The 27,670-nt window shown below is 36.9% G+C and overlaps 1 protein-coding gene and 1 long non-coding RNA gene across 3 annotated transcripts in view; both read left to right on the top strand.

Moving 5' to 3' along the window:
* Positions 1-27,670, top strand: part of ZFPM2 (zinc finger protein, FOG family member 2) — a 307,976-nt gene that overhangs the window by 120,022 nt on the left and 160,284 nt on the right. For both annotated transcript variants that reach the window (XM_042036069.1, XM_042036070.1), the window contains one exon: positions 26,260-26,378. In XM_042036069.1, the coding sequence (XP_041892003.1) occupies positions 26,260-26,378 (119 nt within the window). The remainder of the gene's footprint in view (positions 1-26,259; positions 26,379-27,670) is intronic.
* Positions 825-9,137, top strand: LOC121668346. Its single transcript, XR_006017349.1, has 3 exons — positions 825-8,152; positions 8,263-8,314; positions 9,100-9,137. It is a non-coding gene; the product is annotated as an uncharacterized LOC121668346 (long non-coding RNA).

Genomic DNA, 27,670 nt, shown 5'->3' on the forward strand with positions numbered 1-27,670 from the left:
ATTTAGGTGAATGAATAACAATTGGAATTTGTTTTATGAAGTAATATCTCCTTCCCTGCATAAAAGATGAAAAAATAATTTCTTTGATGACAGTAGCTCTTTCCATTTAAGATATCTTCCAGGTTTTTAGGTGTCATTTTTCACCTCAATGTTTGTTTGTTTTTCATAACAGAAATAGTTTTACCAAGTAATATTAGAAACTTTCTGAAATTATAGGGTACTATCTTCTTCAACTATCTTTGCAATTATGATACGGAAATATTGCATCAGCAACTTTCTAAACATAGTATGCAGTGGTGACATGAGTTAATTGAACAGTTAGGAGATAATGCAGTATCATTGACACGATTTACTATGTAATTACCATTGTTTCCAGTGGAGTTATCATGTCGCTACCACCTAATATCATATGTTATTTTGTGATAACTGTGAAATTTACTTATCATCCTGTTTTGAGAGACTCTGTTAGTCTTAGACCAACCCCTCTCCACCGAAGTTAAATATAAGAGCTGTGTAATAGAGTGACCTGCCCGCCAGCTTTGGAGCGTGACAATTAAATCATAGGTCTTACAGTAAAGCTTTGAAAGAATATATTGCTAAATTCATTCAGAGTCCTGAATGGCTTAACTTGTAAATATTCTTTCTTGCTGCAAGCATCTGTCAGTTTGAATGAGTCTGCCAGTGTTTCTGCAACATAAGAAGAAATGCTATGTAATTCAGCAAAACATTTCAAATATCTTACTTTTAACATTAATATTTTTAAACTTTTCTGTGCAGTGGGGAATGAAAATGTTTGTATTTTAATGGCTTACTATGTCCACCTTACTACTTTTTTTCTTAAATTTCATAATTTATTTATGATCTGAGATTTTGCATTCATTGCCATGCAGTGGTCTGGTTGAAATTTCATCTCAATGATTTTTGGAAGTTTCCAAAACAATGGGAAAACAAGGAAAAACTTGAAGAACCGTGGCTGTCCTTGTTAATTTAAGTAGAAAGTAGTAAGAAATAAGAAAATAGAAGGAAGCAGTCTGTTTTAATTTAATTTGGTTTTTTGTACAGGTTTTTTTTGTGGCAATCTGTCTCCAGATGAAAACTTTGATAAATAGTTCAGAATCTGTAGTTTTTTTGTTTTCACTTTTTACATTGCAACTGAAACTTAAGGTAACAATTCATTCAGGTTCTGTTATCTGCTCCAGTATTTTGATAAGTACTTACATAAACTTATATTCTGTGTTTGTGCATCTAAAAACTACCTTGAAGCAGTCAGTTTTATTATAATTAGGCTTGTCAGAAGGTTTCCATTATTTTTTGTTAGAACTAAATGTGGTATATTTCAATGTAAATTACTAACTTTTCATTTTATTTTCCTTTTAGAGTTCTTGTTCACATAATGTGTCTTCTTCCTCATTGACTCAGCAAATGCACTAATGTTAACAGTCAAAACAAACCATTTGAGCTGTGAAACACATTGTATGTAGGAGTAGCAGAGTAACCTGAGGGCTCCGGTAAATGCATCTGTCATTTCTGGAAACAAGCTTTTTACTTGTTTTCATGAAATAAGTTAAATTGACTGCTTATGTCTGAATCTAACTTTTGTACTACAGGACAAATAAAATATGTGAGTACTAATGAGGGGGTTCTTGAGAATATTGTAGCCTGATATCTTCTCCCATATCTTTTGATGTAGTTAACTTAGTCTCATGTACCTTTAATTCTACTAAAACAGACATTTAGTTCTACTAAACAGACATTGGTTATACTAATTACCACCAGACTTTTACTACAAATATTTTCTCCCTTATTCAACATAAAATAAAAGGGTAATTTTTTTTATTTTCAATATATTGATATGGAAGTGTTGTGGTATTTTGTCTGTAAATACTGCTGGAAGTTCCCTCTACTAAGTGCTCTCTAGTGCACTGCCCTGGTGCTCATACACGATTGCCTGCTTGAGCATAGGTTTGCCGAATGAGCAGTAAATCAGCTGAGCTGTTGTTTTAGAGGTTAATATTTAAAAAAAAAAAAAAAAAAAAAAACCACAACAAAAAAGCAGAACCAAACAAAACCCCACAAAACAGAACAAACAAAAAAACCAACCAAAACCAAACCAAAACCAGGGAGCAAGAATACAGAGGCAAGAGTACTATAAACATCAGGAGAGAGTCAGTGGCGCTTTGTAGCTAGTAAGGGAAAAATGTTTTAGCAGTTCTGCACCACCATGCTAACCTTTACTTTCTGTGTATATTAGGTAAGAAAAAGCTTTGAGGAGACTGTAGTGCTTTTCTTCCAAAGTGCAGGATTTTCTCTCCACATCAGTTTTAGATGGTATCTGTGATCAAAGGGACATACACTGTTCATATGCTTCCTCTGTACTTCAGAACGAGGGGTGACCTGGAGGGTGTATAAGTGCCCTTGTGTGGTTGCCTGGAAACTTTGGCCCACACAAGTGTCAACTTTCTTTCATGGTTATAAAGGAAGACTGCGCCTCACAGAGCGCTTTAGTCTTGGAGAAAAAAGGTCCTTGTGTGTTTTAAAACAAGTGTCTCACCAGGAGATAATGGTAGAGCAGTGGGTTATAAATGATGTATTTTGTTCACTTCGCCTTGATAATGGCACAAGGGAAAAAAAGTTCATCGCTCTCTTATCAAAATACTGTGACATTTCTCCTTCAACTGTAAAATTTCCTATCACATTCCTCTGCTGCAACAGCAACTAAATTTACTCAATTGTAGAGGCTACATAACCTCTCATCAAAAGGTGTCTTTTATTTCTTCTTTTCTCCATGCTTATACTTCAGGAGAAGCACTAAGGTTGCTGAAATCACTTTTAACAGTGAAGCAAATTTGCTTTTAAGGAGCTTATACATTAGCTACTGACTACCATACAATACCGTGCAGGCTCTTTTTCTATCTTGGCCAAAGACAGCATGACATTTTCTGTTGTCATGTCTTTTTATGCTGATCACATTTGTTCTTGAAGATGTGTTTTAAATGCAGCAACTTAAAAATGAAGGTGACTAATTGCTGAAGACCAAAAGCACTGCAAAACAGTTGCACTTCCCCTGAGTGGTAGCTTACTTCCAGTTAGTACAGACTGCTGTTTGAGACAAGAGATGGCATTTTTTGTTCCACCAAACAAATATCTTTATTTGGCACTTCCAGTTTACAGAGGTTCCGGTCTGTGTGTTCTACTCCACTGAAGTTTTGGTTTGCCCTGTGCCCAAGGCACATCTCTGTGCTTTGTCAGGGTGTTGTTCCATTCCCTCTGCTGGGAATGACCGTGCAAACGCAGCTGTGCTGTTTGGGGGCTGCTTCCTAAATGCCTGTTCAAAGCCAGCTGAAGTAAATGGGAAGTGACATCAGTGGGTTTTGGGTAAGTTACGCCTTTGTCTAATACAGAGGGGCAGTATGGTAGTAGACTGTATTTCATTGGCAGAAATTGGTGTACAATCACTTCCAAAACTATGGAAAACTGTTACCACAGGGGACTGTCCTGTTTCCATGACTGTAATGGCAGACATCATAAAGTGTGCAAATCCAAAGTGGAATTCCCTTTACATTTTGACAGGTGTTAGTATAACAATACTAAAAAATCAGTAGTGAAATGTGAAGCTTTGTGAACCAGATTCCTATAGTGGAAGTTTAACCATGCAGCTTTCACTCAATATTTTGCCCACATCCATTTTTAACATGGATCTATCAAAGAATATTACAGAACTGCAGCATGGTTTATAAGTATAAGTAACTGAAATGTTAACAAATGTAAATACTATTGCTAAAATGCAGAGGTAAATCACAAAATGGAAAAACATCTAAGAGAAAATAAAGTTTAGTATGCATGTGGAGGGTAGCCTTGAGTCAAGACTGCATGCACAAAGATATTTTGGTTTTTTGAACAGAGCAAATGTTGAAGAACAGCTCTAATGCTAATATAATGATTGACTCCTTACAATGGATCCTGCTCAGTTACAATGTCGTCAGAATTAATCTCCAGAGATGTCTAGAGGATATGTGACATTCCTTGCAGGACTCAGGGCTGCCTCCTTCAACAACAGGCTTCTAATAATGAGTAAAAAGCCCACACATTAGTATTGTGCAACTACCCCAAAACCAAATGATGATGGGGATAAAATCCTATGTATGTGTAGCTGTGTTCTGTGCCTGGCATGCAAATGTTCTGTTTCAACCAACTATGACTTCTCTTATATTTCAGAGAAGAGTTTACTACTGAGTGGATCATCATTTGGAAGAAATTAAAATTGGAGCAATACAGGGATATGAATATTTTATGATATAGATGATGACTGGGTGTGAAATTGGGGATAAGTGAAAGTTCAGTTGATATTACATACTTCTCTTTCATACTCACATAGTAATCTATTGGAAGATACATTGTCTTTAATCATAGTCTTTTGAAACACAGGCTCATGGATGGACTGTTTAGAGATGCATGACATTATTTCCATATTTTTCAAGAGGTGACACAACCATCTGTTGCTATTTCGAAACTGTGAAGGATATTTTTATGAAAACTGCACCTTTATTAACATTGTGATTCAAGAAAAGCTCTTGGTTCAAAATTTGATGTTGAAACAGTGAGATTACATAGTAATTGAGCTTTTATTTGCATTGGAATGGTCAGTGAAAACATTCAGCGTACCCAAGAAATCCCCCATCCCTTTGCACAAATAATCTTTGTGTCGAAGGACAAGGGCCAGTGGGGCAGTGTGTTCTCATATTAATCAATAAATGTATGGTTTATATATTAACCTATAAATGTGTGCTGAGATCAGCTAGGAATTTTGTACACATGGCATTATGCTAAGTTAAAGAAAGGTAACTGATGAAGACAAGAGGCTGGCCCTAACTGCTCTGATTTACTGACAGTGCTGCAGTATGACACAAAAATCTACGTCATTTTTGCCTTGAAAATAATTTTTAAAAGTCTTTAAATCAATTTAAACTTGCTGCAAATTGGGCAAAGTAATTTAGATACTACAGTTTCAAAATTTGATTGCCATCTCCAGTCTAGGTAGTGTGAGGTGCTGGGGAATGAGGCAAGAATCCAAAATAATCACATTCTGGAAGAGTAAAAATGCGAGTCTGAAATGCAAAAGCATTCATTGTGCTTTCTGAAGGCATGTTGTAAGCAGCAAAATGGGAAAACTTTAGCATTAAAATTCAGAGACTGAGGTAGGTGTAGCAGCCCCATACTCTCAGTGTGGTATATTTCCTGATTAAAAAGCAGTTTCTTGAGTATCTTTGGTTCCTGTAACCAGAATTGAAACGGGGACTAAATCTAAGTAACTGTCACACTTGTGACAGCTCAGTGGGATTAAACATGGTTTGAGGCTTTGGCAGACAACCCCAAATTTGTAATACAATAGACAGGATATCAGAATAACAGTGGCTTAGCATACCTGTGCATAGCTAAATGAGAAGAGAAAAGCAGATATCACCATGAGGTGAGAGGTACTTTTGCACATTTGCATGAACAGATAGGCTTACACAGAGTAGATGTAGTTGATCAGTGTTTTGCTTGATTGTGTTTGATGATGTTACTTGTTCCATTTGGTTGAGATACAAAAAAAAAAAGAGTAATCAGTGGGGCAGTCTGACCTGGATCTAGTCAGTCTACCACATATTCTTACCAGGATAGCTGGGAACAATATCCATTTGGAAATGTGAGCTGTAGGAATCCTTGTACTAATTTTTTGAAGACTGTTTGGGGGTCCATCACAAAATGGCAACTTAAAAGTAGAATTTACTTTACTGTTTGTCCCAAGAATATGAAAAATATGAGCTCTTTATAAAAAAAACACTACTTGCTTTTCATATGAAGGTTTTTAATAGCTTCTTTGTTGTTTTACAAAAATTATTTGGTTTAGCACTTAAATTATTTGTTTTAAGTAGTCTATAAAAAGTGTACAATGGCTACACACTATATAAAGGACATTTTTATGATGAAGAGATGAAAGGGAGGAAGATGACAAATCTTACAAGGGAAAATAATTTTTTTCTGAGAGCACTATAAAATTAATGAGTGAATATTAACAAATATAGAAAGTTACTTATTTAGAATGTTGCCTAGAATCTTTAGATCTATAGTCAAATATTGTTAAATGGGTGCACAAAGTTTTATTCTTTATAAATCCAGTTTAAATGCTTAGACACGAATGATGCCAGACAGTCAAAATGTGGTCTGGTGCTGTATATACATAACATTGTCTAAATTACAATTTATTAAGAGTGTTACTGACAAGCAAGGTGGGTATTTCCAGAACTGAAGGACATCTGGAAGGCTGGGGTGAAGTGCATATAAATGAAAAAGTTGGAAGGAATTGCAAACGTCTTTGAGACAAAAGTCATGCAAAAATAAAGAGAAAGGTTAACTGTAAAAGGGAAGGTGAACTTAAGAAAAACATAAAATAATCTACCTAGAGAACTTTGAAAGCATATGTTGAGAAGTTAAACATGGATTTTTTATTTGATTTTGAGATGAGCCAGTCATGATGTTTGTTGCTACTTGAGCTGAATACAGTTTTATTAGAATGTTTGGATCTATTTGCTGTCAAGTGGTCATGATTGCCAAATTCCATTTTACCTACATATTACAGCATGAAATTATAATACATTGGATGAAAGGAACAAAAATAAGATCAGAAAAAGAATTTCTATTGGATTTCCATGCAGTATGCAGTATGTTGATGTCCTGAATGCGGGGTCCATGGTACTGTTTTTAATTTTCGGGTTTTCTGTTACTGCGGAAAGAGAAAGGTCTGAGGAAGAGAGACTTAAGATGAATGAGAGGGAAGAAGAAAACCAAAAGATCCTTGTGAAAAAGGATTGATGCTCTGTGTAGGTGGAATGAACTTTTTGGTTTATTGTGTAAAGGAAAGTTTTGTCCTTGTAACACTAAGGAGGTTTGATAACCAGAGGTGTGTTACGTTGATAGAACACAAAACATTAGACAAGGTAAAAAGATAAGGAATCACTGAAGGGAGTGGAGACACATGCAGGTTTTACTCCTGTATTGCCTGTGTGCACACACTCTTGTCCACCCACCCACGTGCTCCCAGGGAAGAAGAGGCAAAAGGTTACTGGGACCCCCAATGACTTGCTCCTTTTTTTTTTCCTCCTACACTTTTATTCATATATAATTCAAAATATGGAGCAGGGGCAGGGGTAAATAGCCCACATAACCCTTCTCCTTTCCCCACTTCTGGCCCATCTTCTCCCAATTGTCTTTCAAGGAGATAAACTAATTTACAACATAATTATTTTCTCTAATTAATATGTGCAGCACAGGAGAATGAAAATCACTTAGTATGGAAAAATTATGGTTTAGGGTTCGGATATGTGAACGTGCTATTGTGGGTTAACAAGTTCCATACATTTAACTTCTGTCTATTAGTGTGCTTTAGATTGTGAATTCAGAGGGATTTGACTCAATCCTTTGACCAGTGTTCATTTAGTCAGCCTTTGTATTCCCTTCTACAAGTTATAAGCCTCAAGCCCAGCACACATCTGCATTTAGTGCCTTTAGCAAAGAGATTTAAAGCCTCAAAAATATCATTATGTACAAGAGGCATGCAGGGTGGGTGAGATAAAATAATTGGTAGCAACATTTCTCCATTCGTAAGCAAAGGCCAACACGGCAGTTTAAACCCCAGAGCCCTTGGGCAGAACCCTAGAAAATGTTCTGTTATTAGCAATGCCTTTTGGTAGGTGACTAAATGAACTTCTGGATGGTCTTGGTGTAAATGCTGTGAGAGTAAACATATGTGGAAGGAGAGAAAGCAATCATAAAAACCATGATGACTGGAATTTGTTGTCATTTCTTCTTTTAAAATATTTCCACACATTGAATGCTACTTTCTTGCACGGTAGAGTGGATCACAGGAAATACATTATTGATTATGTTATTGTAAATCGTTTGCAGGTGAGAGATATTTTATATTATTACTTGTACAGAGTCCAACAGTCATGAGATAAAAGGCCAAATGGGAATTTCACTTGAAGGAACACATCAGATACTCCTCTGTTGGGGGATGCCAGTAGTGCAGCAGAAATGCTAAAAGGAGAGATATTAGGTAGAAAATTCACAGCAGCTGCAGCCTGCATTTCTGGAACTGGACAACATGAATCAGGTAATCATTTGTCTATATGTCTATGCACAGTGTTGGCATTGTGGGGTTGAATGCAGATGATGTGGCCTTCTAATGGACGGGAATTCATCTTTTTCCCTTCTCTTTCACAGACCTGGTGCAAGAGAAGAGCCACGCCTTCAGAAGCAGGCTGGAGGCTTTCAGGTATGTGATGAATCACCAGGCAATGGCTGTGACAGGGGCGCTTCAAATGTTTGTGCTGTTTCTAGAATTCCCATCACCTTTAACGTTGGACTTTAGTATAAATGGAGATTTAAAGAAAATTACGTATTCTACTCCTGCAAACATTTTATGATTCTCTTCTGTAAAAACAAAACAAAACAAAACAAAAGAGTGGAACAAGGGGACAAGGGCAACTATGGGGAGTTACCCTCATCTTATACGTGTTTTCGTATCATTAAAAGGAGTATGATACAGCAGCTGGAAGATTATGACTTTTCTTAGCTTCAAGCAGATAGTGCTAGGAAAGTGAACAGGGACATGATAAACTGAGTCTAATTTATCATACTGTTTTTCTGCCTATGAAGCCTGAAACAGTGACATGTTTTGGTTGAAATACTGATCAAATTCACTGTTTTCTAGAGGGTGGCTTTCAGGTTTTGTGGAATGGAGTAAGAATGAAAGAGCTGTTAAGCTGTCAGTAGCTGTTAAGCTGTTGGCATCCTGAACTCCTGGAGAAAATGAAAACAAACCAACCACTTTTTCTGCACAAAAAACACAAGCACTTTCCTCCAGAAAATTTTATTTAAAAAGCAACAATAGTATCCTAATTTGGACAAACATTTTGTAGTTATAAAGTAATTTCAGTGATATGAAAATCAAAATGTAGTTTTGAGAATTTTATTTTTGTAAGGTTGAAATGTTCTCGTGTAGTGAATTTTTATGTGTGTTTGAAATTGCCATTGATTTCCTCTATGTTTTTTTTTCAGAGTCCACAATTTATCACCCTAACATATTCCGGAGAAAATCACTGCAGAGTTGCACATTTGTCATGGCTTTCTTTTTTTTAAAAGAAAAACAGTAGCTGTAAAAACTTGCTTTTGCATATTCAAGAATGCCTTTGAAAATGTTTGTGCAAAAAAGGAAGTAACTGCAGAGAGTAATTTCAGACACTTCACTTTTCAGTGGAAATGCATAAAACCGCTGAGAGGGGGGTGAACTGGTGATGGGGTGAATATTCTTTAGAAAGAGTACAAAATTACACCAAAACATCATGTTGAACATGCAGGACCTAGATGAAACCTGCTGAGGTCAATTAAAATCTTGATATTAATTTTCATAGGTTTCAGATTAACTTCATCTTTATTTTGTGGAATTATATTATGATGGATTTCTTTTATCCTTGGGCTTACATGCTTCTGTCTTCGCACTTATTGTTTTCTAATAACACTGGTTTTAATTTGGTGTTCTATTCCTCCCTGTGACAAATACATTTATAATACAAATAAAAGCCAGGAAATGGTTACCTGAAGATGGTGTTCTAAGGAAGAAATGGTTGCCTGAAGAAATGTTCTAAAATGCCAGGCTTTGTCTGATGGAAATATTTTGTAGTTTGATTCTAAACTATTTAAATAAACATCCTTTATTAAATAAAAAGTCGTTGGTGTGATAGTCTGTAATCATTTTCTCGAATTACCCATCCTTGTTGATCTTTTCTCTGTTGTTCTGTCCACTGTTGCTGATAATCTCGAAAAATTCTGGATCTGCACTTCTGAGTGCCAGACTCTTTTAGGCTCTGTCTCTAAGAAAATAATTAGTCTTCTCTATGGCACATCATTACACTGCATTAGTTTATCCTTGTCATGCATTGGTATAGTTTTAATATTACATAAAATGTGACTAGATTCCAGCATTGGTACAGCTGTATCCGTAAAGCTACGTGGTCCCAAAAACTTGTGAAACTCTTTTTTTTTATTTCCCCATGAATCCTCAGTGTAATGAAATGTATCAGTCTCAGGATAAATTATGGGTATGGATTTTTTCATAATATATCTGGCAAGATAGCTCTGAATCAAATGAATAAATCAAGACTGTTTTTAGCCCTCCAATTCCATGTTCTTAGATGTCTGTGGCTGATGACGAGCACTGTGCCAGGAATCAGGATTCTCACTGTGCCATCTCCCAGTCGATGCAGTCTGTATCCCTTGAACACTAAAATGAAAATCACAATGAACTAATCATTCTCTTTCAAGCTCTGCCTATAAAGGTTGGTATTAAAGTGGCAGGAAAATGTGTGCCAAAAGTACACCATAGTACAGTACTGTTAAACTTGGAGTGAAGAGAGATGTGTGAACAAAGCTCTAGGCAAAAGGGGAACCTTTATGTTAGCCTGTCCAGTTAGAATTCTTCCCATAAAGTCAGGAATGTGGACTGGCCAGCTGCCCTGGGGGCTAATTTAGACAGTTTGGAAGACCTAATTCAAAATGTTTGAAGTAATGTCACTGAGAATTGTCTGCTACTAGCATTGAAATATTGTTCTATACAATAATCGTCTGTTTAATCAGATTACAAAAGAAAACATTGACTGCCTGTGTACCTGTGTCCGGAGGAGTTTTTGTAACCCATTCTTCAGTGCATCTTTTCCGTCATTGAGATTGTCATGTTATTTTGTAACCATGGAGAAGCAGGGAGGGATGCCTGTTGGTCAAATTTAGATTTCTCCGGCTGAGTGCAAACCAATTTTTGAGAAAAATGAGAAAACATTTCTTAATGTAAATTGTACTGTCACTCCCTTATATCATCAGTGCAAAATGGATTTCTTTCCAGATCATCTGAACTGTATAATTAGCATATTGTTAAAGCATAGGCTTGGATGTGCAATATTGTATATGTTTTCAATGACTAAAGATAAATGCAATTGCATCAAAGAAAATAATAGTTGGTCAAATCATAAAAGTTTTTTTATTTTTTAATTGAGGCATCTTCTAACAACTTTACCATCATTTTCTCTTAAAATTATTCTTTGCAATTTTTTTTTTAAATCTACCTGTGTTTTGAGTAGGAATGATTGGAGGGAAATGTAAATGACCATTGCTTCTAAAATGGTATAGCCCTCTAAATGGGTTGAGCCATTTTTGGAAGAGGATAGGATTTCAAGTCTATCATCAGTTCCAGAAATATTGTGTGTGATTTTGGTGCTGTGCTCCCCATTGACGTAATAAAAAATCTCTTTACCATCATTGTCATATTTCTCACATTTTCCTACTGTTTTGGTTTACAAAGGCAGGGATTAGTTTGATGTAAATTGTCTGGCAATCATAGTTTACTTTTCAGTGCTATTTTCTGATGATTTATATGCTTTAGACTTCAGAATTATCCATATGCTATATTGCCCAGTAACATTTAAAAAATACAATATGCTTGCTGAGTTTAATTCATTTATCTTGCCTGGGTATTTGGAGCATGTATAAAATGTAACTTCTCCATCATGTCATAAAAAGTTATTGCACTCCTAGGATCATGAATTCAAGAAACATGACATAATAGACTGGCAAATATGGCCTTGTGTCTTCTGATGATGATCCAAATCCACCCACTTATCTTGATCTGCCTATATTGTTAACAACATGGGTTGTCATACAACAAATTTTTCATTTTAACTGTTCTTTATGTACAGTGCAGTGTAGAATTTACTTTTTATTGCCTTTCGGAGGGAAGTATCATACCTCTCAGTGAAATAATGGTTTTGTCAGACACTGGTATCTTTATTGTGTAGTGCTTTTAAATTCTACACTATTTATACCAAGCTCTCGTGGTGTAGGACAGGTGAGATGTGATGCTTCTGTTTCTCCATGAGAATACTTAAAGGTTTCTGGATACTGAGGTGTACTGTTGAAATGGTAGTTGTGAGGTCTGTGTTGTAGCTTTCAAACAGAATTATTTTCTTCTAAGTACTCTATGAATGTGCAAAATGAAAACAGCCAGTGGAAAGGACTGACAAACCCAAAGCTTCTGCTTGCAGTCTTCACATTGATTTGCCTTCTTCCTACCATAATTATACTCATTAAAAAGTGTAGGCATTGATTTGCTGTTGGAGGTTTTATTTCATTTGTGCATAACAAGGAGGAACAGCAATTGTATTGCATACAGTGCCAGTGTTTAGTTGTCAGGAGTTGTGTAAATGGGTGATTGTGGAAAAAGTCAAAGACTGATGCATGATTATAAAACTCCTTGGATCCAAGAATGTAAAAACAGATGACACATTTGTCCTGGAATGGCACTGAAGAGTCAGCTGCCACTCAAATAGAGATTATTTTAATTGGTGTAAGTATTTCTAGGAAGATGACAATAAATTAGAAAACGTGTTCTCTGTGTGCTGGTAGCAGGTAAGAAGGGAGTGAATGGTTTGCTTTCTTGTGTTACCTATATTTCGGAACAACTGAACTCAGCATTTCAAAGGGTTTGCTATTTTTTGAGTGTATCTAGGAGATAAAAAGCAATATATAAATAAGTATTTTCTCACCTGCCTATTTTTTTTTTGATTTTAATAATTTCAGGAGTAAAACCATGTAATGTTTGAATTTAGATAAATTCCAAAATCAAATTAAAGCAAAGACCTCAAATACTGTATTTGAAACCAGCCCTCTGTGTCTTTCTCTCTGGTTGTCTTTTCCTGTTATTCAGAGAGTACAGGGTCTGAGCTTTGTTTAACTATTCCAAAAGATGATATGGAGTACATATCAGAAACATAATCAACCCCCCCTTGCAAGGCTACTTGTGAGAGACAAAAAAGATGCAGAATATTTGAAAAGGGCATTCCTTTCAGAATGCCAAGATATGTTATTTTTTTTGCTGCTTGTATTACAGTATCATGTAGAAGCTGTTGGTTTCTACTGACACAGATCCTTTTGTCCTAGATACTATACTTTATAGATAAATAAAAAATGTGTGTGTATATACAGATCTATCTATCTTATCTGTCATGTATATCTGTGTATCTGTTTTACATTTTTTATATGTATGCCTATACATGCAAACACAGTTACAGTCCCCACTCTGGATTGCATGCTTTTTAAAAAGACAGGTCATTAAAAGGTGAGAGAAAGGAATTATTATTACTTCCAGAGTTACAGAGATTATGAGTGATATTGGATGTCCCATAGGAGGTAGGCTTAGATCCAATTTACCAAGCCCACATCTTTCAAAGATTATAACTAAAATGTTTGCCGCAAGAGTGGCCTTCTCTAAAAGTCTGTGCATCTTCTTTATTTGATAGTTTCTTGGAACTGTTATTATGACATGCATGAGAAAGTACTCGCAAAGGCTTGAACTACTTGTTTATAGGAGTTTTTTAGGTACTGGCTTTTGAATATCTCTCTCTCATTTAAGAAAGTAATTTCCAGTATTTTTTATTGGTTGTCAGGAGGAGAAGACAGCACAAGCATATAGAAAGTACCAAAGTACCAAAACATATCATGGCTATATTTGGCACAGTGGAAGACTTTGTAAGCTGTGTGGGTTTATTTATACATATATTCTCACATATGGGTAAGTTAAGGTGCTAATGTTACAACCCAGCCATAAATATATTTTTTTTGTATGAAATTATCTTATTGATTTAGAATTCTAACACACTTATAAATGCTTACAAAAAGTATGAAAAAATGTAAAACTTGTATAGAGTATAGTATGAATTTTTTCCTCCAAGTATAATATTATTTCCTCCAATGCTTCATGTTTATTCACTTTAAGTCAGTATGAAGTTTATGAACATGGAGTTTTATTTCATTATGACTTTAATGCGTCTGCTGTAACTTGGAAGTTTCTAAGCTCAGCTTAGGCTTGACTGGCAGATGATCTGTGATCAATAGGGGGAAGACAGAAAGTTATGAATCAGTTGTGTGGAGGACAGCATTTGTCTCTTACTGCTCATGTCTTTTCTGACATTTGCTTCTGGACATCGTTGGAGGCAGTCACTGGGAACTTGGGTAGGACACAGTACTGAGGAGGAACACTGAGGCCACAGAGGGCAATAGGGGGAGGGCAAGTGGCAGCTGAACTGGCAAGGAAGCAGTGTCCAGGGGACAGGAGATGGGTAGAAAGCTGGCTTTTATGGAGAGGTACTGGAATATGCAAAAGAGCGGTCCCAGCTCCTGCATGGAAGTTCAAGGTTTTTTTGATGCTGAAAGGCTTGATTTTTAAACCACTAACTGCAACATTGGTTATGTAAAAGTAGGATTTGTTTGTCTAGATAGTCTATTCCTTTTAAGCTAATGCATTATGTATCCTGTTAATGTACTTTGGTAATTGAGATGAAAACATACGGGGGAAAAACTGGTAGAATGAAACTGTCTTTCTCCAAGACTCCTTTTACAGCAAATTGTCCGTGCCTATCAAAAAGGAACTGTTAAGTTGAAAAGTATCTATGTACATCAAAGTAATAGTCACAGTTAAAATAGAAATTTTTTCTTTGCAATTATGCGTGTGATTTTTTTTTAATGGGGAGGTAGAAAGGAGCCTATATTTTTAGGGGAATTTTTATGCTATTACATATGATTTTGTAAAGTGCTGATTTTATTATCAGGGGAATAAAGATTTCAAACTGCATCTTTTTCAATATGATAATTTCATACGTACTTAGCCATTTTAACTCTATATATTTAACAGTAGGCTATGCTTCTTATATTCTTACAGTAAGTCACCACTGCAGGATAAGAAGAAGCTGTTAAAAATTGACATTAGTATTTTTAAAACATGGTAGTATAGGGGCAGTTTTAATGCTTCAATGACAAAATAATTCTGTAGCCCAGATATATTTTGAATTATAATTCTTTTGATCACTGTTGACACTGCCTGTTTCATGACTATGCTTTGCCAGAAATACTTTCCTACTTCTTCAAAATAATGAGTTTATTTTAAGTATTGTGTTTTCAGAAGCAGCGATTGCAATTTCCAGGGAAATTTAGGGTTCCTGTCACTAGCACTGACTTCCCCTGAGACCCTGAGTTTCTTACTTAGGCTGAAATTTCCAGTAAGGCCATGGAATATGTGGACTTGTTCTCAGTCATTGTTTACAGAGGTGAAGTCTAAGCTGTGAAGAGTCAGTCTCAGGAGATCATTGTCCAGGGGAAAGGCCATCTATCTACATACTACTGCCACAGAGCATGTGCCAGTCGTGGCTCTTCCTCAGGCTCCCCAGTCACTACATCTGCCCAAGCAGCAATGGGGTGTTCAAAGCCTGCGCTTGTAGAAGGGAAGGTGGTAAGGCAAAGCAATTTGGGATATGCTTTACACACATGATGTCCCTGGGACTTACTCATGTGAAGGTCAAGATCATTCCTGTACAGAAGGCTGCCGCAAAGCCAGTATTCTACTTAAGTCTTATGTAAGCCTCGGAGTAGGATTTAGGCAGTGCACAGGACTTGTGCTCAATCTCTGTTCAAGGGTTTATTTCACTCAAAGTTACAAGTCTGCCGTATAAGTGAGCATCACTTTATATCGGCTTCAACGTCTCGGCTATGCTAAGATATAGCTGCACGTGAAAGCGGTGTGATAGTCCAGGCTGAGGCACTGAAGTGTACTCTGGTCCATGTCCAAGCCCAGCAGTCAGTTCCTGTCTGGCACAGTGTTAAAAAGCTGTCTTGGTCACTGCTGGTACTTGATCATAGAAGATGTAGATAAGCACATAACTCATGAGTGCCGGAGCAGTGTAGAGCCATGTGTCTGTTATGCGTGGCCATTCTCAGCAAGTGCAAAGGAAATATTAATTTGAATCTTGATATTGTACATTATAGTTATACTACATTTATTTCTATTTATAATAGTGTTGCTTTTCATATAAATTGTATTTATAATGGATGTGAATATATATTGCATGCATGCAGTGGAGCATAGCATTCAATCTCCCTTTGTCCCTGTCTCCCTCTCACTTTCCTAATCTCAACAATAACTAGATCTTTTGGATGGTTACACTAAATACTGATAAATTTGAGTCTTCATTGAGATTTTTGTCTTTTTCTTGGTACTCTCAGAATTCTGTTGGAAACATTGAAAGGACATAGGAAAATCATATTAAAGCATCTGCTTCTTTTGCAAGACATTTGGACAGTTTGGCTCACATACTTTTAGCCAGATATCGGTGTCTAAGCAGTGGCTTCATAGCTCTGAGTATGCATATCTGATACAAAGCAAATAACTTTTCTGCTGTTACACAAATGAGAGATGAAAATAGATCCTTCATTCTAAGCATAAGTACTGTAAACTGAGAGGACACTGCAGATCCAGTCACAGATGATCTCACTGCCTTGCTTTTAGAGTTAAAAAGAATACTTTTCAAAACATTTTTGCTCATGTAATATATTTAATTACATCAATATTAATACAGCAGTCTTCATACTAAGTTAACTTCAGCAGCTTTTTACATTCACTGGCAACACAAGCTGCATTGATATTTTTCATTTTTTCCAAGTAAAAAAGAAATCAAAAAATATTGGGTAAACATACAAATGTCTATGATTTATTTTATATAACTATCATATATACTTGTGTAAATAATACTGTAAAACATAAAATGTGAGCATCTTCCAGCTAAAAGGATTCCAAAAAGTCCTTGGGAAAGATTGGTAGGTGATGGGGAAATGTTTCATTTTCTCCCATGCAGAATAGCATCTATTTCAGAAAATACTTCAGTCTGAGTTACATAAGCTGTATTTCCAGTTGTGCCCACTTTCTATTGTTTTACATACAATGCTCCATAAACCTCCAGTTGTATTTCAGCTATACGAAGTAAAGAAAAAGGAGACAGACTCAGGACTGAAGTGTTTTTGCATATATCAGGGAGAATCTGCACACAAAGGGACATTTATCAGGGGCTACTGTTCCTCTGCTGAAGAAGGGAGCATACCCAAGAGTATCCAGAAACAGATGATGATCTTACCAAGAAAACCTTCTTCAGTAATATCATCAGCCTGCTCTTGCCAAGTCTGGCATTTCAGTATCCTGTGTATTTGTGATGGAGAGAAAGGGAGCAAAGCTGTGCAAGCTACAAGTAGCTGGGATGAAGAACCTGCTCAGCCTACTGGGTCTGTGCAGTGTTTTAATATAATTGGGAATCATGTTTGCCAGTATGGACTGTCCATGTGAGGATACAGTTTACGGTATTCGTCTCATAGAGAACTGCAGGGAGGGCTCTTTAGCTACACTGGTTGTCTTTGAGGATTTTTTGTTCTGTATTTTTTGCAAGTACTCTACTCCAGGTTTACCTCAACACATACAGGCAGTAAAAAACCTCTTGAACCATGCAAAGATCGAAAACTATTGAGAAAAAACAAACAAAAAAATTCTTTCCCTCTTGTATGAGATGTGGAGTTAGAAAACAGAGGGGTAAATTGTCATTAGTTAGTAGGCTTGAAAACTACAAGATCTTTTCTTCTTCTTTCATTGCAGGATCAGGATTTTGCCATGATGACTGCATTTATTTTACCTCTGTGTGTAGACTAGATACTAATATAAACACAGTATTTCCACATATTATGTGGAACTTGACTCTGAAGCAAGTGAAAAAACCTTTGGCATTGTTAGTGTATCTTTAGTAAATATCTTTTTCGTTCTACTTCTGTTTCCTTTCTTTTTCTTTGAGTACATTTCTGTAAGTTCAGTGAAGCAGTCCAAATAAAGGAAAAGTACATAGAGCTGTGTAAAAATTTAAAAAGCTAATCAAATTCTAGCAGCCATGTCCATTAAGTACTCCTTCCTTTCTGACTTCCAGGGAAAAGAACAGTACTTTTTGTAATAGTTCATCTTAAGCCTTAAAAATTATTTTGATGGCATATATGGTGAAAAATTATTTAGTTTGCCATTTCCATTTCTTTAGTAGCTACTCAATTTGTGTGCTATTAACATTTACTCAATTAATTGCCCTCCCTTTCAGTTCTCCCCAAATGCAGAAGTTGCATTGTCGTTTCAAATTGGTGCAGATTGTGTTCACCACCATAGGTCTGTGTTTTTCTAATCTGGGATGTGATCCTGTATTCCTACTAAATTTTGTAGATTATAGGAGTGTGAGGTACTATAAGAAGGTAACTTTTTTCTTTTGTATTCATTTTGTGTAAGTAACTGAATACAAATAGAGCACTAAAAATCTCAAATACATCTACAAATAGAGAATTTTTGACTTTTAAGTGCCAGTCACTTCTTTCGAAACTATAATCTCTGAAAACTATGCTTGTGCTGCAAGACATAGTGCACCTTTGCATCAGTGTAGTTAGCTCTGCATTTCATTTGTAAATCTCAAGCACTTTATGTATCCATACCCTGGTCAGTGTTGCAGGAATAGCTGGAGTCTCGTGTAAACCAGTAATGCAACTTCTTCTCAAAAATGTTTTATGGTGCACATGGTGATCTGGCTACTTGGATATAGAGAATGGGTTTGACCAAATGTCAGGTGAAATCACATCACTGGGTGCAGTGTAGACACACTTCAGTTGTTCAGTTTAGCCAGGATTCAGCTGAGCAATGAGATATTAAAACAAGTATGTTTTATTTTAGTGGTTTAGCTTACAAATTAAGCACTGAAATAACACAGATGCCTTGGCTAAAATAGAATAGTAGTGTTTGCATTCTGATTCTAAATGGAAATTCACACACTTCTCTTGTGTTTCAGATTTGGAGATACATGTTTCTTCTCTCACTCTGGCAAGTTTTCTGCATCCCACTTTTTCTTGAATATCTTATGATCCTCTTTTTTCACTTGCTGTCTTTGTGTCCTGATCAGACCCAACTTGGGTCTTCAAATGGCTCTTTCCCTAGACTTCCTCTCTCTTGCTTTGTTTCTTAAATTTATTTCTGCCCCCATCCTGTTCCCACCCACCCCCCTGCCCCACCTTATGTGGTCTTTTTTTCTCCAAAAATCTTTGCCTAGGCTTTCCCTGTCCTCACTTTCACAATATTCATTCCTTCCCTTTATTGCCTGATGTAGGACAACACCGTTGCAGATAAGGATAGCACCTACACTCTCTGCCATTTGCAGTACTAGCAGCAGGTAGAAGAGATAAACAAACTCTGGTTCTGACTTTCAGGGCTCTAAAGAAAGGTAGGGAGCAGCAAGTTTTTTTGTTACAGAAAATGGAGAAGCCTTTTCATTTGTCATCCTTACCTAGAGTGCACAGCTGCCCTGTGGGAGCATTGTCAAGATGGGGCAACGTTAGGCAGCTGAGTTAGGAGTGAAGCAGCTTGTGGCAGCTTCTCCTGCATGGTGTTTGCTATCTAGACCTGCTTCTGAGCATAGGCAAAGGAGATCAGTATGTTAGAGCCATAAGTACCTGTGGCCTATTATTGGGTCTACCTCCCTCATTGCTAAGAGGCTTGGTTAACTCTACTCCTTAAGTGCAATGTATACAGGAAGGATCAGGGCTGGGGGGAAGGAGTTGCTGGTGGGTGGTAATAACTTCAGAAAAGGAAAAAAGGCTGCTATGTTTAGAAGCCCTCCACCACCTCAGTGGCAGCAGAATAGCAACCCTCCCTCCAGGGTGACTCCAATCCAGGGCTGTTTTCTCAGCTTTCAGTCCCAAATCTGTTTCTCCTTCTATCTTTCTTGTCCTAACAGTGTCCTGCCCGATCTTTTGGGTAGTGAAATTAAGTTCTGCCTTTGCTTGTGGACAACCTAAATAACATCTGGTTTTGCCAAGACCCCTGAGAATGCCATTTTCATAGCAAAGCAAATGATAAAATTTCTTTTGAAGGTTGACTATAATTTAGTGCACTACTGCTTGGAATCAGTGTGAATTTGTCTCATATATATGCATGTCTTTCTAGTAAGATAACTACAGTTTTTGTATCCCACAGTAGACTTACAGTGCTGCAAAACAGTCTGTGCCCTGACACAGCTCAGGTCTTCTTGCTCTGGAGTCAGCATACTGATTGCAGAATGGGTACGGTACTGTCCATTGTGAGAATTAGGTAGCATGATGTATTAAATCCGTGACAAACACCGTAATGTAAGATGCTTTGCAATTTTCAGGGATTTCTAAATTGAAGGTGGTGAGACGCTGGAACAGGTTGCCCAGAGAGGTGGTAGATGCCCCATCGTTAGTAACATTCAAGGTCAAGTTGAACTGGGCTCTCAGTGACCTGATCTAGTTGAAGATGTCCCTGCTCAGTGAAGGAAGGTAGGACTAGATTACCTTTAAGGGTCTCTTCCAACCCAAACTATTCTATAATTCTATGAATTTTCTGTTACCCAGCATTCTTCCACAACTGCCGAGGCAAACATGTAGTCAGTGCTGGAAGAGAATTTTTTCATTCATTCATTCACTCCTTCATCATGAGGTGCCACAGCACAGCATATTTTGGGTTACTGCCTCAGAGTCACAGTTCCTTGTTTCAGGGTTTTGGACTACTGAATGAGTCCTGTGGAAAGGGAATGTTACTGTTTTACCACTTCCATTATGTTATCTTTTCCAGTGCAATTACCAGCTAATTCAAAGCCCTTTGTGTTACGCTAATAGCTTTTGCCTCTCTGCTGTCAGCCACTCCTCTTTGTGCACTTTTCATACCGCTTACTAGTCCCCCTACCACTTACCTATGAAGAACATTTATTTTTTCTCTGAGTAGAGGCTCATCTTAGACAAATCATAAATGGAACATCAAAAAGATCCCATCTGTTAGAGTTGCATATGGGTAAGATCACAATTATCGAAAGCCTCTTTTTTTTCCCTTATGCTTATCCGTACAATAAATGTAGTTGTCAGCAGGATAAGTTCACGCATCGGATAAGGTCACAATTTCATTTAGTGACAACTTCCAACAGCGTGAACTTACAAGGTTCGATTTATTAAAGAGTCAGAAGGGATAAGATCACTGCATGGCCAGCCTGATTTATCAGGGTTTGACTGGAGTACTTGAATAGAGAATGTCGTATTTCAAGTTTATGTTCAAAACTGTAGTTTAGTGTGTGTTATGTCTCAGAGACTTGAAAATTGAGGGAGGAGAATTTACAGGAAGTATCTCAATAATGCAGTTTATGTCTGCCAAACAAGTGTGTGAGCACTGAATATTGGAACTACCTTATTAAGAATCACAGAAGTGGAAATGGGATAGTTCTCCACTATCAGTGAATTGCTGTGTGCAGATGTACACGTATTAGTTTGTTATGATGGAAGCAATCACCAGCCAAATATTAATTGCAGATTTTTCCTGTGCATATAGGATGGCAGGCAGATACTGGGTTCTGGGCTGGGTGGCATTTAAGAACTTCTGAGAGTGTTTTTAACTTGCTCGCTCTGACTTCAGAGCAGTCCTTGTTTGAAATTACAACATGCACGACTTCTCTGCCATGCAAAAATACTCATTAGAGAGCCAGGTGGCTGTGGACTGGAAATATACAAAGAAGGAGCCATTTGCTTGTGGAAATTGGTAGAGCCCCATGATGTCAAATAACCAGTCTCTAATTATAGCACAGGAAGAGTTTACTCATTGTTTTGAACTGACTCCACTTAAAAAGCTATTTTCAATTTAAAAAAAACAAAAACCAACTATTGCCCAAAGCTATCACTGACTTGCTTAGAAGTGTTAAATGCATATGAATCTGGATACAGTTATTTCTCAATGAAGTAGTTCTCTTTTTGTCCCACAAAAACTGATTATCATTCACCTTCAGATACATACTCCTTTATTTCTTACCCTAGAATGTAGGTAGATGGATGAAAGCCAGTATTATTTTGTTTCAGAAATACTATGTATAGATGAATTTTTCTGGTAGTCAAACTGTGATCAAATCCTGTTAAGGGCCAAAAGCTCTTGTTGGATTCCTGTGTACTCTATGTTTTGTGGAAAGGTTTTTTTAAATCATCCTGATTGTCGTGTAAAAGAATACAAAGCTAAACTGACCTCTCTACCTTCTGTTTTATGAAAGCCCTGTGTGGCATGCCTGAAACAATATATGCATGTATGAAAAGAATCCTAAATTGAGTCCTTTTATTCTGGTTTTCTATCCACCAAGGTGGCCTAATATCTTAAAAGCCATGAGATGTTTTGTAGCTGTACTAGTGAGTCATGACTTGAGGCTTCTTTTACAGTGCAGCTATCATAAGTCTTTGAGTAATCACAGGCCTTAAAAGTATGCTACATCAACAAGATAAGAGAAACAGCCCGCAGCACTAACAGCATTATCTTTTACCAAAATTGATTAGCCCATACTATGTGTCTCAAATATTTTTGTATAAACTTACTCAGCAAGCTGGAAATAAGTATGTTCGTGAGGAACAAGCTGAAGAAAAAACAAAAAAACCAAACCCCACTTGCTCCATAGCAAGGAAAGGGCGAGTAAGTGTCGCTAAATGGAATGTCTCTTAAGTAATTTTTTACCTTACTCACAAAAACTAACAGCAGAGCATCAGTTCCTCTCTACTTGTATTTCTTACTGCTGCTTCTGTTATACTTCTTGCTGTCCTTTTCAATAGGAGACCTGACAAGTCTAGGATGAAAAGAGTTAAACTGCTTCTCTACTTTGTGTGGAAATTATGACTATATCACATATTTTGTTCCAGGGGTAGGAATGAGTTCTATTATAATTTGCTGTTATGTGAAGGAATGTTATATTCAGTACTGAGGTGGTCTGTTGCCATTGCTGATTACTGGAAGCACCTAACAGTGCTTGGCACAGAATTTTCTGCTTCCTTTGGGCTTGAGCGTGGAGTAAAGGAAGCTGCAGCAGTTTTTCATCCTTTTTCTCCCCACATGTTGGAATTTCCATGGACAAGTATGTGTGAAGAGTCAGTACCAGTTGAGTCTTTACACTTCTTACTGTGAGTGGTGATACAGCAATAAAGTCTTAGATCCTCTTCCTTCTCCTGATGTAATCTGTGAAGATCGTGAACAGTTGTGCAGGGGATGGTAGCTGTAGAGCACTTCAGATTTACATCTGAACTTCCTCTGAGGCTGAAGGGGAAAATCTTGTCTTGCTGACATATTTTTCCAGCCCTTTTAATTAAGAGTCACAGGGTGAGGTTCTCATTTTTCTAGCAAACACCCTTGCAGTCACACATTGTTTAGGGCCACAGGCATGGCACTTAAACCAGCATCCCTGTGGTAAGTCAGCAGTAAGTCGGGGACAGCCTCAGTTACATCAAGTGGGAGACAGCCCCTTTGTGCTGCAATTGTGGTACCATTCACAAAATAGGAAGATTCAGAGGAGAAAAATGTTGTAAATGAATGCAGAAAAGTTGCAGGCAGTGTTTTTTATCTATAAAACTGAAGATTTTTAGCTGAAAAAAAAATCTTCACCAAGGACTAAATTTTAATGTGCTATACCTTGTATAAGCATAGCCAGATTGTCTCGTTTTGCCAAAACATGCAAACAGATTGTCCTTCCCAACTCTGACATTCACCCATGGCAGTAAAATGGCTGCTGGTCGTGGTGACAAGAAAAATGTATCTTTTTTGGAGAACTGTAATGAAGAGAAATAGAATGGTTTTGCAGCAAAACATTTTGTTACCCTCTCTGCAATCTACTACTCTTTCATGGTGTTCTGAGGGGATGGGGAAACACAACAGTTTCAGTACAATTCAGCATGATGTTACCCCATCTGCAGAATATTTCAAAGTATTCATATAAATTGAAATATTGCCTGAACTACACCTTGGAACTGTAGCAAAAGTGAATAAGAGAGAGATTCCATAATAAGTTATTTAATTATCAACCGAAGGGAAAAATTATATTTGAAAAAAAATGCTTGTTATGTTTGCCTCAAATCTGAACTACTTATCAGGTGTAAGATTCATGTTATTAATTTTATGTAAAATACAATGTGTAATGATGTGTACCTTAAAACTTTGGTAGCTTTTTGGATATCACTGGTTGATCTGCCCTAAGTTTGTCGTTCTTAATCCATTAAAAGACAGGCCTGCTTGTAAATCCACAGGTACAGATAAGGAGTCACTGTTTGACTGTGTCTGAACCCTTTTCAAATGAAAAATGTCAGTGGCAGAAAGGGAGGCTGAATTATTTTTTAAAAGGGTTTTCAAAGATTCTCATGATTCCTCTGGTATCAGTTAAATGTGACATGTCCATAGACATGGCTGTTTTTTAGTGTGTAAAAGCAAGCAAATGCTGCAGTTTTCATCTCTGTGTAGAGAGAAAATGCTGCAGTATGGCTAAGTGATAAACATGTTACATTGCAATTTCTTTCTTCCATAATTAACATATAAAGAGATTTTAAAAGCTAATACAATTTGTAACAATGTGACCGTGAGAAGGAAAAAATGCTTTTATGGTTGTTTGGGTTTGTTTTTTTTTTATTTTTGGATGTATATATGTCACATGTGTAAATTAGATATAATTAATCCATAAGCTTTCCTGCTCACATACTGCCTTTTAAAATGTCATAGCACTGTCATGATGAGGACTCACCCACATACAGAGAAGCTTTTGTAAACCGATACAGCTCTATTTCCTAGATTTGTTCCAGTTTGCAGGAAGGATCTGATGCACGATTTTACGTAGAGTAGTTTTGTAATCTGCAACACTCAGAGGTGAAATTTAGATTTCTGTGCTTGAAAATGGAAGCTGGAGCCAAGTCTTCTTTTTGGAAGATGGTCAAGATTAACCCCTGTGGACAAGGAAAAGCTTTGCAGCCTGACTGCAATGTAAATCTAGGCATTCATGGGAATGTTTAGCTCTGGAAAGTCTGTGGAAGGCTGCCTGTGAGCCAGGAGGAGTTACTCACTTCCTTCAGCCCAAGGTTCGTTTCACAACAACCACCAGTTCTAAATCTGGGATGATTTGACTCCTTGCACAGTTGGACTTTGCTCTGTTTGTGGAAAAGCACCATCCTTATTTGGGCTGGAGTTGATGAGATGTGCTGATGCAAAAGACAGGAATCACTGTTGCATCTGTTTGGTGTGGAAAGGGAGGAAGGGGCTTTAGCAGTCATGGAAAACAAATCATGAAAAATCATGGCTACAGCAAGGTTGAGGTGAGCTCTGCTGCTCCTGAGAACAGATTTTTTGCCTACCTCCAGGAAGGGCAAAGCTTGGAAGTGCAAGAGCATGGAAAAAAGCAGTCAAACATCTAACAGGAAAAGCACAGATCAGCCTGTCCTTGTTCCATCCTATCCCTATGAAAGCCTGAAACCAGAATTTATTTAGAAAATAGTGTTCGAAATTGTATATATAAATATAACTGTTGCTGTATTTTTAAATGAAACATTTGTTCACAAAAAATAGGATTAGACTCCTTTCAAAAAAGAGTTGCCCAGACTATTTTTTTAATCTTTAAATGAAGTGAAAAAAATATGGGGGGGTTAAGGTGGTGACTGAGTTTTATTTTTCCCTCCATGGAAATGATAAATTCTGTGTTATTCTTCCTCTTTAGTGGAAAATCCAGAAAAGTTAAGGTGAGCTAAAGCAAAAATTTCTTTTAAGTGTTAATTTTGAAGTCTTTGCTTTCAAAAATAAAATTTATGTTTAAGAAAATAAAAATTATGATGCAGTAAAAATCATTATGCACTAAAAAAAATCATTATACAGCCTCCCCATTGATTTTACTTATTTTGTCTTATAATATCAAGCTACCAGTTAAAATTATTTCTTGTTTAATTCTGAAATGTTACTACCTGTAAAATCTCACTCAGTACAAAATCCTTTTTGTAATTGTAGTAAATGCTTTTAGTAGTATTGTGGAGATGTTGTGATTTTTTTGTGGCTGTATGGTGTATCTCTCAAATTTTTAGTTTCTGTGTGCTTCAAAATGTGATCTTGTGCAGCAAAATGCATCAAGGAGGTTAATGTACCAGGTGTGGCTGCTACTGCAGTCTCTCTTTTCAGCTGTCATTTCCCCCCTCCTCAGCACTTCTTAAGAACTTTTACGGAATGCTGTTCTAAATAAAATTTATTCCGAACTCTAATGTGTGTGAAAAGATGCAAGAAAGGAATGGGACTTCCTAAACCAAATTTGAATATAATTATAAGGGAAAAAGGTTTGTTTTTCTTTTGCAGGATGACAAGATCAGTTGTTTTTCAGACAAGCATAATTAATTCTCATTATATTGGTCCTCAGAACATTGTGCGTATAAAAGCAACACAAAGGCAGAGGTGGTTGTTGTCAAGGCATGAGTGAAAGTACTCTCAACACTGCTTGTTTTCTTTATTTGCAGGAGAGTTGGAGGTGGTCCAGAAAGACGGGGAGCGCAAGATTCAGAGCCGGCAGCAGCTTCCAGTTGGAACAACATGGGGGCCTTTCACTGGGAAGATGGATCTGAACAATAACACCTTGGTATGTAGATGCTCCGAGACACTTTGCTTTGTTATATTGTGTGTCATTCTTCAGGGAATAGCTTGAATTGCTCCTCAGACAGAGCATTTGAAAACAGGCATTGTTAGCTTTAACGGCCAGTGGTATCTGGCTCTTTTCCAATTTGTTCATCTATGGCAACCAATCCACATGAAGTTATTTGGAGCACAGGTTAATAGTGTTTAACTTGTTCTTTTACTGAAGGGAAATGTCACTTCCTTGTTTGCTGAACCAAGGTGTTGTGTTTTGGTAGTAATATCTGATTTTTTTAGTGGCCTTTTGAATTTTTCATAGTATTAATTACTGAATACTTAATTTATATTAAAGAAAGGTATCAAAAATAAATAAATACATGATTTTAGGATAAAATTAATTAAATTTGCCATAATATAACTTAACATAGCAAAATCTTCCATCAAATTAATGCTTTTTGAAAAGCATCAAAAGACACCTGTTATATAATATATTCTCAATTAGCCTCATTTTTTATTCTGATTGCAGAAAGTATGTGGACCATTTTACTTAAAAGTAATGCTTTGCTGATCTCAGTTCAGTGCACTGAAAATCATGTCATTTCTAGGTCTTCATTTCATTTTTGTTTGTGTTGGTTTTAATTCTGAGCTTCAATATTATTTGTGTATAGTTCAGATTAATTTTCTTTTCTAAGTTTCCAAAGGAAGGAAACAACTAATATCTCTAGAAGGGTTTAAACAGTCTTGGAACATGCATTGCCCTGTGGGATACTTCTGAAGAACCATTATCTGCAGCTGGATCACTGTTTGCTATTACAGACTTTGCATTGAATGTATTCAGCATAAAGACACATGGAACCATTTCACAGGAGGGGGTTACAGGCATTTGGGGTGCACACATCTGTCCTGTAAAGGGAGAAGCTGAGCTTCCCAGTGTTCACCAGCACTGGGTATCATCCTGCTCTTGGAGGACCTGAAGAGAGTGAGGAACACTGAGTTGCTGATGTATCATCTGGGGCAGAGTGAGAGAGGGGTTATGTGGACATGGGAGAAAAGGGGAGAAAACTCCTCCCTGGAGAACCTATGCCTATACAATGGAGTTCTCTTTCTAAGGGTTGCTGGATAGGATGCATGTTACTTTCTGTAAGTATGCAGATTAAAATTTGAGTGAAGCGTTATTCTGAGTACATAGTATAGTATAGTATACACATATTAGACATTTAAAATCTTAATATTTTGTACTCTTTAGCATAATTTATTAATCAAATGGTGCTAAGAAACGTTACAAAAAGCAGCATGGAA

The sequence above is a fragment of the Corvus kubaryi genome, unplaced genomic scaffold (assembly GCF_017639235.1).
Source record: "Corvus kubaryi isolate FWS band 111438036 unplaced genomic scaffold, C.kubaryi_AGA036_p1.0 37385, whole genome shotgun sequence".
NCBI classification, from domain to species: Eukaryota; Metazoa; Chordata; class Aves; order Passeriformes; family Corvidae; genus Corvus; species Corvus kubaryi.